Below are 11,646 nucleotides of genomic sequence, written 5' to 3' on the forward strand. Positions count from 1 at the left end.
ATGATTCTATGATTCTATGATTAAATCTGCAACACTGCCACAAAAATAAAACTAAGAAAAGCTTGAAGTGAGGTTTCCTCCCTGGCTTTTGGATACATTTAAAAAGAAGAATTTATAAACCCCACTTTTTTTTTTTAAGGGAAGGGAAGAGTTTAATTTTTTCCCTAATGTTTCAGTTTGGGATGGGATCTATGTATCTTGATTTTTATCATGTCAGAACTGGCAGGTAGCACCCCTGAGTCATCCAGGGACCACAGTCAGTGGAGAACATTAGCCCTCCAGAGACCAATTAATTCCGTCTGTCTTAGTTACTGACCTTAGGTTGGAATAAATCTCACTCTCAGACACCTCTCTGTTTCCTTTGATAATAAGAAAGCCTAAACAAGGAGCGCAGGCTAAGCACTTAATTGTTTGACACTTAACGTTATGTGATATGAATATCACTCACAGCATTTCATCACTGAAATCAATCATTGTGGTGTAGAACCCAGGGATCTGGGATTCAGCCACAGAACAGATATTTTCCATAAAGGACTTCCTAAACTTAGTTCTTTTCAGCGGTTTCTTAAATTAAGGGAAGATTGGTATATAAACAATACTAAGAATGACATAAGAAACAAAGCTACTAAAAAAAGATATTTATGATTTGGGCAGATATGATTGAAGAGGACCAGGAAGGCAGCCTGCCCCTTACACCCCAGCATGGGCATGCGAGTCCGTGTAGGGTATGCCATAGCAGGATTTAGCTTTTGGGTATAAACATACTTGGACATGATTAAAGAAAATCCTGAATTATGTCATAAGAGTGTAGATTCTGCCATTTGCTGATAAAGAATTCAATACTTGCACGAGATCTTTTAAAAAAAAAATAAATTAAAAAATTGATTTACAGATGGACTTGAGCACTCAGCTCCACTAATTCAAGCAGGTAAGCCATAAGCCTTACTGATTATTTACATTCAAATCCCAAGATGTGAAGAAACATAGCTGCCTGTATTATGTTTACTGCAAAGATATTCCTTGTCACATTGCCACAGGAAAAGGTCAAGTGATGCTGTATGCAAAGCACACAAAATGTGAAAATACGGACAGCGGCTCAAAGGTGAAAGGCAAAAGAGGCTTTTGCAGGCTATAACACACATGGTTAACTCTTCCACCTGTGTTTAGGGAAAGTATCTTTTGTTGACAAAACAGCAATTAAGTAGATTCTACCATTCACAGGATAAAGAGGAGAAAATATTGGAAAACTCACCACTAAATTTCCTATCACCATGACCAGCAGAAAGACAAGAAGGCACAGCGGTCGTTCAGCGACCACCATGCACTCCCACATGGTCTCAATCCATTCTCCACATAGAATTCGGAAAATGACAAGAAAGGAGTGGAAAAAGTCCATCATGTGCCAGCGTGGCTTGCAATTTTTATGTATTTTACAGCTGTTCTCCCCATAGCTTCTCCCAAAAAGTTGCATCCCTACTATAGCAAAAATGAAAACGATGATTGCCAGGACGAGGGTCAGATTACTCAGTGCTCCCAGGGAGTTACCAATGATTTTAATTAGAGTGTTTAAAGTTGGCCAGGACTTTGCCAGTTTGAAGACCCTTAGCTGTGTAGAAACATAAAACATAGTGTTAGACATCGGTAGAGATAACCCATCTTTGCATCATTCAAATCCTGCAAAAAATATTTTACAGATATTCTGAACTATTCCAGCAATGTAATATTTGTGGCACTGTGACACTAATATTTTTTTAAAAGTATTTGCAGATTTTTTTTTTTTTTTTTTTTTTTTTTTTTAAAAAATTTTTGAATTTTTTTTTTTTTTTTTTTTTTTTTTTTTTTTTAACTGGGAAACACTGCAAACATAAAATAAGTGCCTCGTAAAGGACCAGGCTAACACAAGGCCCTGGTAAGTGTTTGGCCCACACAGGCAGGTATCCATACAATGCACTTAATGTAGACTATGGTGCTTAACTTACATGTAACACAAAGGAGAAAAGTTGGAAGACTGGTGCTATATCACTATAAAAGGAGTCTATCTTTTGGTAAAGCAACCTAAATTGGTCCACAGTATATGATACGACTACCTTAACATCATTTCATGTCTATTTTTAAGTATTGGTTTTTCTGTATTTGTACTCTGACACTTTTTTTCCTAAGTTTCCTGTGCTAGTTTTTAATTTTTGACACTAGTTTTTATAACGTCTACTCTACAATATTTCTTCCTCTGAATATTTCTTAGTGTATTCAAAAGAAATATATATGTCATTAAACTCTGACTCTAACATCACAACGAGTTTAAGACTGTGTTTCTTATTTCTAGTGCCGAGAGGAGGAAAAAAAAATTTAAAAAAATAATCAGTTCCTGCATCCTAAGTGCGGACAACAGAATTATTCTCTATTATATTCACAACATGATGTTTTATACAACTGAGTAAGCATGAGGTATTACCAGTCTGAAGGATCGTAAAACCGACAGGGTTCCTCCTTTTCGCCTTTCTTTCTTGCCTTTGTGTTTGGGTAAACTCAGTTCAATTAAACTCAATGTGACAATTATACTGTCAAAAATATTCCAGCGCTGCTGAAAATAATAATAGGGATCTAGAGCAATGATTTTTAAGATCATTTCAGCAGTAAAGATTCCTGTAAAAACCTGTGACAAAGAAACAGCAGCATCAGCCTAAAAGTAGCCATGAATTTATCTTATCTTTAGATCATCTTCCCACAAATAACATTCACGGACAGGTCAACAAAACCCGTTTTTATGAACTTCTAATTCACTTTCAATTAAAATGGAAGGATTGTTTTTTGCCTTCTCAGGAGTGTGTTACAAATGTATCAATGAAATCTGGCAATTGTCTATATTAGAAATTTAGAGTTTATAAATGCAGAGTTTGCTCATCTTCAATTTTTACAGTTACTCTTTATGTCTCAAGTGAAAACACCCATCAATCAATCCTTGGTATAAAACATCACATATTTGAGAATTTGCTTACCAAGTTGCCTACATTAAGCATTGACTTAAAGTTATCTGACATATTATTGTGCTCCAGTGCCATGAACAAAGTGTTCATCACAATGCAAACAGTGATGGTGAGATCAATAAAAGGATCCTTTATGAAAGCAGCCACTTTCTTCTTGATTCTCAACCAAAGTGGACAACAGTCCCAAATTAGATACTTTAAAGCAAAATCATTCAGGCACGGTGGGCATCTCCGCTGGGATTCTTCAAGTTCTAAATGCAAAAGAAAACCCCACTATAATTAAATAGTTATCACTGAGCAAGATGGTGAAATAACAACTTCAAGTATTCAAAAGACCAAAGAAAAAGGAAACCTCACATCTCACACAGAGCCCCAAAGCTTCCCCGCACTTTCTACCATTCATGTAGTCCCTACATCAGCTAAAAACCGTGAAGATAAAATTCAGAGAAAATTGGATCCAAATTTCATTCATGTGAACTTACTTCAAAAGCCCTTGGGTCAGGTTTTATTTGTCTTAGACTCAGACTTGTACTACAGCCATCTGACTAAACACAGATGTTTACAAGGCAGAGGCCCCACCGCAGCCTCTCACACTCCTGTAGGTCAGTATAGCCACTAAGGCACTTTTCACCTTATCCTTACGCAGATGTCTAGGACACTGGCTCTATCACACCCAACATCTTTTTGTCTCCTTTGGCTCTCAAAGCAACAGGCAGCCACAGGAATTCTGACTGTAGGTGGGGCAGATCCCAACTACGGTGCCTGAAATTTGGCCTTAGGCCACTTCTACTGGAAAGATCATGCCTACTATTTCCCAGCTGACGCAAGTTGCCACACCTCTCCATTTTCTAGAAGTAAAACATGGGATAGAGCTGTTCTGGCTTTGCCATTTACATCCTTTTGGTCAAATATAAATCTCACAGCCTTTCTTTCTTCACCATCAATATTAACGAGTCCTCCAAAATACTTTTGACCCTGCTGAAGTCCTGTGCAAATTCATTGACAAACTGGAGCTTACGTGAAGCTAAATACAAGCACAGTAAGAATTATTAGTAATCTGGTTTTCAGGGACCTGGAAATTTTTCAGAGATCAGATGAGCTGGACTCATATCCTTTTCTTAGTTGGATCTGTCCTTCTTTCTTCCCACTGTTTAGTTTTCAGTTCTTCTCCTCCAGGCTCAAGTCTCAGATTCCACCCTACGCTGTTTGTTCCAGTGTGATCACCTTGACTTAACCCCACTCCAGGTCTAGCTCTTGTCTTCTGTTCTTCTAGATCAAATGGCTGCTCCTTTATGTACACAGTGTGAATCCAGCAGAACTGGTGTTCACGTTCCAGCAAAGACCCTTTCTGCTCCCCTTTCTGATGCCTGTTCTCAGGTTAGTCCACAGCCACTTAGAGCTACAAGTCCTGTTCCATCCCAGTTCACAGCTGAAAGTGTGCAACAAACCCCAGATCTTTGGTGAATTACACTGCAAAGCAAGGCTCCACCGGATGCACTGCAACTGTGATTCTCCCAAGAAAAATTAAAAAAAAAAAAAAAATTAAAAAATGGACCTCCCTGCTACAACAGTACTTGCTAAATCTCATACTTGTAGTCCAAGAACTGGTGACAGAGCTCCTCAACAGGGACAAAACGAAACGAAACAAGACTGCCTCATCTGAACAACTTGGGCTGAAATTTTTCAGTAAGATCTGCAACAAAACTATCAGTCGTCAAAATAACTGTCAGTGATAACCCCCCCCCCCTCCAAAATTCACATGGAAAGGTAAGTTAAAGGAATAAAATAGTGAGGTTAAGTATTTAAAACCCAGGAATTGCCACAACTGATTTTGCTTGCATAATCTTATTGTTGGATCCTGCATGCCTATGTCTCTGCCAGTGACATACCACAAGTCGCAGGGTCAGGAGGAGAAAACAGTATCCCAGTCCCACACCTCAGATGCTAGAGAAACTCCTTCCGCCCACTCATTCCAATCCCCTTCGCTGTCTGTCCTACGAAACGAGATCTTGCAATAGGCAAAGGATGTGTTCCAGTACATAAAGACTGTGTGATAATGCATTTTTTTTAAAAAAGAGCCAAATTAACGATGAAATTGCTAACTACACATCTACAAATCTCTGTTAACCTTTAAGAAATGTATTGACATTTTGGTCTTTCATGCTAGCATTACCTTAGGATTGAAATAAGCATAATGAGGAACCACTTACCCTCCAAGACACTGGTAATTACGCTGACTGCACTTGCTGCCCTTTGTCTCTGAAGTGCCTCGTTAAAGTACTCCACTGACAGATGAGGAGGCAAATGCATCATGCTGCTCTCATCATTTACAGCTGGCTGCTTAAAGAAGTAAACATGATTAGGGAGATACCACAGGAATAAAATGAAGTAGGATGTGATGATGGGTAACTATGAAAGTTAATAGGAACAATGACAGGCAGCCAAATAAATGTACCTTTCTACAAGATGCAATAGATGTTGAGAACGCAGGTCCTACTCTTCAGTAATAATGCTGCAGTAAATGGATCCTGCAAGCATGTAATAGCAACAGGGCAAGCACAGACCTTGGAAATAAGTGTATGAGGGGAAACAGGCCTAGGAAATATTCCAGAGACTAATGGAAACGGAGGGAGATGAGGGATAAACTGGCAGAAAAGCGTCTCTACCTGCTTGGGGAACTTACAGACAAAACTTCTGCATGATGCTAAAGGTGCTACGAAGGAGAAAGAAATTATAGGTACTGCTCAAAATTACCTCCCTGGACAGGGCATGAGATAAAAAGACTCTCTCGTGACTTATAATTCCAGCACTAGGAACTTTCAAAAGTATGTTAGTACAAGTTGTGCATAGCAGAAAAACAGGGTTTATAACAGGAATGCTGAAGCAATGAACTCCAGTTTTCAGGAATTCATCAGAGTATTAAAAAACACTTTCTAAACAACTAACTCCCCACATCAGTATACTTCATTTCACACCACTGTTTGCCATTTCGCTGAAACTCTTAGCAGAAGAAAAACCTGCCACTTATGGAGAAACCATAATATGAAGGATATACTTCCAATAATCTCTTTTACTTACCAGATCACCCTTTCCTGGGTCTTCCATCACTGGTGGAAGCATTACTCCTTCAGAAGACACTGGATCTAGACTGTGTACCCTGCTGCTTCCTCCTCCCATCACCAAAGCCACCCCGTTGCAGTCGTCCGCGTTAGCCCACTTGCTGCTCTGCACGCAGTTGGGGGTAGCGGGGCGAGAGCTGTGGCTCATTTGACTTTGCACGCTGGAGCGTCTTCCCATCTGCGTGACCGACAGGGACCGACACTGGATTTCGTGTTCCCCGGGACTGCGGGTCTCCTCATCACCAAGATCCGCTCTGGAACCAACTTCTAAAGCAGGTATTTGGAAATTGAACACGTTCCCATGGCTAAGTCTGTGTTTCACCTGATTTGCGTTGGAACCGTACACCAGACCAAGGAAAGACTAAAAGCCCAGGAAAAGGAATAAAGAGAGAATGGCATAATATCATAAAGAAGATTTTGGGAAACCATAAATGTTTAGAGTTTCATAAAATTTCCTATCAACCATACCAAGTCCAAACCTCTTATTTAATTTAGATTTTTCAGGAAGGATTTTACTCAGATTTTAAAAGGCAGATAATAAAATCCTACCAGCTGTAGTAGCTATTTTTGTGATAAGCTTTATATTTATATTTTAAGTAAGATTTTTTTAACAAAGAATGATGGCACAAAAGTTGAATTCTGATAGTCATTCACTTTTTTCTATTCCTCAGTGTTACAGAAAATGTATTGTAATTATTATAACTTTCCTTCCGTCCTTTGTTTATAATATTTCCTTTTCAAATGAAATTTTACATATAATTCTTCCTTATCCCAAAAGGTTGTTAAAATGAAGACTTAAGAGTGATCAGTGTTTGTAATACGATTTGGTTTGTGCTTTCAAGCAATTTATTTTATTATTAAAATTGGAAAAGCTGTAAGGATCTCAGATTCAGACAATAGATTACCAACTTTCGTTGATTATCAGTGCACTGTGACTTGGGGAATTGTTGTTCTTCTTCATTATCTTCTATCCCCAAGGACTTATTTCTCTTTTTCCTATTGCTTCTTTCTTTGATTTCTTTGGTAGACAGAGAAGAGGCTTCAAAAGAGCTAATTGACAGGATATCAATTCCTTTAACAGCCAATGACTGAAATTAAAATAAAAACATGGATGATATTTTTGCTGGGTACTTTCAATATAAGCAGAAAGAAAACACTAGTTTATTTCCTCTTAACAATTTGTGTTTGACAAAAATCATTAAAAGTCTTCCAATGTGTTATAACACTAAAAGAAAGAGGAGAGAATTTCCCCAACATATGGAGCACTGAACAATTTGCTATGTTACATGATCTCATGTATTGGGCCTGCCAGGGGCAAAATAATCACATTATAGCTCCTATTCCTCCATATGGCAGATTTGCTTACAATAAAAATACTCAGTTTGAAAATAATACTGTAGAATATATCCTTTTCCCCAAATAAATGCTCAAACAGTATTAAAACTCTGTCTTTTCATTGGGGATCCTTGGGACTGTATTCACATTGTGGCTGACTTTCCTTCCCATACTGAATTTAGGACAATATTTTCAAAACACAGGGATATTTTGTTCCAGAAGCTTCTAAGGCACTTAAGTTACCAGGAGGCTTTTCATTCAACTACAATAGGTTTTGGCTCAGTTGTTAGTGCAGTTGATCAATGGAATTACTGTATATTTCTCTGCTCAGCAGTCCACAATGATAAAATAGAAGAAAAATTTAAAACCGACTACATTTTCTTTTGGAAACTGCTAGCTGATGGAATTTTACATTTTGCAGATTTAAAAATACTATTTTTCTTACAGGAACAGCAGCCTTTAATGCTCATTATGCACAACAAAATTCATTGTTTCACAGGAAAAATACACAGCTGAGCAAGGAATTGCTCCTGTAGCTCTAGGAATCACTACTTTCAATAAGTTATCACTTGCTCCTGTTCCCGCGAGTGACTACTAGGTACAGCTGTATAGGAGTGATGCTTTTTCTTATGTGACTGACAACAGAGCACTGAGACTAATGCTTGCAAGGGAATAATTTACATACCTCCTGCTCCTTCTGTAATAATTCCATGGCTTCCCAAAATTTCCTTTCCTTTGCCTCCGTTTCAGCAATGGTGGCCTTGTTCTGGTCTTCGTATGCCATTGTTACTACAGCCAGAATCAAGTTGACTAGATAAAATGAGCCCAGAAAGATGACCAGCATGAAGAAGAGTATATACACCTTCCCAGAAGCTCTGAGGGTCTGTAAGCAACGCACCCCAGAGACAAAAATTACCATAAAAAATACCAAACAGGCTTTCAATGTGTCTCTGAAATCTTTAGAAGCCCTCCGCTTCCTAGACACAATGCTTTAGGAAGCTTAAATGGCAATATATCTTCGTTGGCCCTTCTTCCCCCTCTTTCTCCTTCTTCCTATACCATCGCCTATGAATCACTGAGTGTACACACCATGAGGGCGATGGAGGGGGGCATTCTTGTATTTTTGAAGGACAATACAGGACCCTTTTAGTACTTTTTTTTAAGTCCCTAAACCAGTAGGGTAATAGGGATATTGCTGGGAAGAGCTTCAGCATCCCTTTTCGAGGAGTCACAGCTTGCTGGAAGGGAGAAGGGAGGATCTAGGCTCGGTGACTTGCAGCTATTGTTTTTATTTGAGATTTTTTTCTCCTCTACACATTTTCTGCTTCAGTTATTGCTCTCCCTGGAAGACTGGTTCTGAACTATGTGCAAAGCTGGTACCTGCTGGTACAGACGCTCCCAGTAGTCCTGGGTCATCAGGCGGAATAAGGAAAGAAAAGCCCAGCCAAATGTATCAAAACTAGTGAAACCGTAATCAGGATTTGGCCCAATTTTCAAGCATATGTAGTCTGGAGGACAGATCCTAGAAGTAATAATAAACAGTGGAGCTATTTTAACCGTGCAGATTTCAATGAAAACTTCAGTTTATGTGAGAGTTCTGATTATTGTTCAGATCTGTGTTTTATTAGATTGCAAGCCAATTTCCTACTCCAGGTAGTATTGGCTGGAAAGAGGGATGGCAGAAGCAGTACCCACAACCCAGCAACAAAGGAAGACGACAGGCTGGAGCAGACCACCAACCCAGGACAACTCTCTCATCACCAATCCTCATCCCCTGCCCCTCGGTGCAAAGCAGCCACGTCTCCCTCCTTGCCCAAACCTGCCTTCCAAAATCCATGGTTTGTTTTCCCAGTTTAACGCTCATTAGCCTTTACAGAGAGGAGTGTGCCTGTCCTGTGCTGCATCTGAGATCCTTCATGTTTTCAGTTCTCTCGTACATCCGTGGGGAAGAGAAAGACAGCACTTCTGGAAGGGTTCAGAGGAATTTAGACCTGAATAAACCAACCGCAGGTTCATGCTTCATTCTCTACAAGTATTAAATTATCTGACTGTTTACTATATTTTGTTGTCTGTGTTCCTGTTTCTGCATTCAAGGAGAGCCTGGAATTTCTGCTTTTGTCTCACATGACTGAGCAAATACAGAAGCACTGAGGCAGAGAAAACTTCCAAAGAAGGAATATTCTTAAGTGCACTTACCCAGCACCAGGACCACATAGCAAAATATCTGGGGTGCCCGTTTTCTTAGCAAAGTGTGCTATAAAAAAAGGGGAAGAAAATTTAAAAACTAAGCACTTTTTAGCCTGAATCCTCTGTCCTTTAATGTAAGCAGTGATGAGTAATCAGTGACCTGTAAGGGTACATGCACACACATAGGTTTCCTACGCTCACAGTAACTGCACCAGATTGCAAGATGTCCTGTCCTCATTCATGAACATACATATGTGTATGCACAAATTTCAGACTGAAGGCAGTCCTTAAAGCAGAATTTTAAAAAATGTTGTCATTTTGGCCACATCTGCATAAAAGAAATCAAGAATTGGAGGGCACAGGCTCAAGCACTGTCCCTGGTTTGGTAATCATTAGCACAAACTCCAGCACGGTTTTGGCCTGAAGCAATTAGCCTTCTCCAGGACGGCATACAAACATCATTTGGGGTAGCACAGGCCAGTTCTGTTTCCAATAAGCAATAAAACGAGAATTCTATTTTGAGGACAAAGAAAGAGTATTTGGCAGTTGGATATGCACCATGCCATGTCACTGCTCTGCTGAGCCAGACAGCAGGTCCTAACCCTGCTTAGTTGAGAAATACAGATTTGTCCGTTAGGATGCTGGAGCTGTGCCCTTTGCCCTTGCTGACCTCTGTCCCTATTTCTCCTAGCATGAGTTACTCTGACGCCTGAGCTAGCAGCAGACTGAAAGTAATAGCTTTAGTGCTAATAGTTAATTAGCCCCATTAAGATGTGAGTTTATTATCCCAGATGTGAGGGAGGTCTCATGTCTTCCTGGTGCTTCTCAAACCTCAGCTGTGCTCATCAGGTAAGTCAGCATGATTCAGAACCAGCAATATCAGCTGTACCGTACCATGTAAATACACCATAAAAGAATGAGTCACTATCTGGGCTACTTTCCAACCAAATTTTGTTCAGCTCTGCTCCTGCCAATTGACAAAAAGAGTTTTTAAGAAGATTCAGTGATTGAGCTTCATAACATGTAGTTCTCCATGTTGGAGATGGGAACTTCACATGAAGTCAGGACCAAAGCAGCCTGTAAAAAATATACAAATAAACCCATTTAATAGAAAACTGGGCTTCCAGTGTATAAGTCCTAAATCATGTAGGAAAGTCACCTAGCTTTCACTAAACATGTCTGGGCCCTCCTATTCCTTTTGCCATCATTGCAAATCACCCTGCACACAAGATGTATGGCATAGGATGTGAACAAGACAAAGCTTGTGAAGCAACACAGATTTTCAATTTCTTGAGCCCTACTTTCTCTAGGCCATTACCTTTATACAGCTGCAATGTTCCGCATTAAAAAAAACCCCAAATTTAGATGGTTTTGTTTCCTGTATCTTCAGCACAGAAGATTAGTATTTTTAGCCAAAGTTTGTCATATCCATGATCTCTTGTGTGCTACTCTAGTCACTGCCTGGTTTCTTTTGAAGTTTGCTTTCAATTATGATTTTTACAACATTCTATATATGTAAATGACTTTGTTCTTATGTGTGGTTTTTTGGTAGGTACAAGAGTTGCTTGCAAAAAGTTTTTCTCAAAAATCTTTTACATAAAGACTTTCTATGAAGTTATTAAAGAAATCCTGGCTGGACAAATCTCCCACATGAAGTGTATACAAACAGCAATCCTGTGTGGCTTTTCTATGTATTTCAACATTTCCCCTGGGAGAATGCTTTTCTCCCTATACAACTGCTGCTATGTCTGAACTCGCTGGTGGAGATTTTCTTCAGTGATGAGGCTTTCTTCATATTTCTGGCATAGACATTGTTTACTTCGAGTGTATTTTTTCATGTATATTGAGACTTTTCCTTTAGCACAAGGCTTTCCTTTCAGAATTGCATCTTACAGTTGCTGTTCCTCTGAGAATGCTTTGGTGCATTTTCAGATCTCTGCTTTATGCTTCCATCACCAGCCAGTAAAGACGTATACATGAAAGATGTATATTATAAATATAGAATCATAGAATCATTAAGG

General features: G+C 39.2%; 1 protein-coding gene across 1 annotated transcript; it reads right to left on the minus strand.

Annotated features, from left to right (window-relative positions):
* Positions 1 to 1,252: 1,252 nt before the first annotated feature.
* LOC104072208 (sodium channel protein type 5 subunit alpha-like) lies at positions 1,253 to 9,692 on the minus strand (the record flags this gene model as incomplete). The annotated part of the gene is made up of 9 exons (XM_009572713.1): positions 1,253 to 1,606; positions 2,453 to 2,653; positions 2,997 to 3,235; positions 5,195 to 5,321; positions 6,063 to 6,464; positions 7,009 to 7,191; positions 8,124 to 8,321; positions 8,819 to 8,960; positions 9,635 to 9,692. Coding segments are annotated over 9 exons (1,904 nt in total), but the record flags the coding sequence as incomplete, so codon positions are not given.
* Between the last annotated feature and the right edge of the window lie 1,954 nt (positions 9,693 to 11,646).

The sequence above is a fragment of the Fulmarus glacialis genome, unplaced genomic scaffold (assembly GCF_000690835.1).
Source record: "Fulmarus glacialis isolate BGI_N327 unplaced genomic scaffold, ASM69083v1 scaffold38692, whole genome shotgun sequence".
In the NCBI taxonomy this organism is placed as follows: Eukaryota; Metazoa; Chordata; class Aves; order Procellariiformes; family Procellariidae; genus Fulmarus; species Fulmarus glacialis.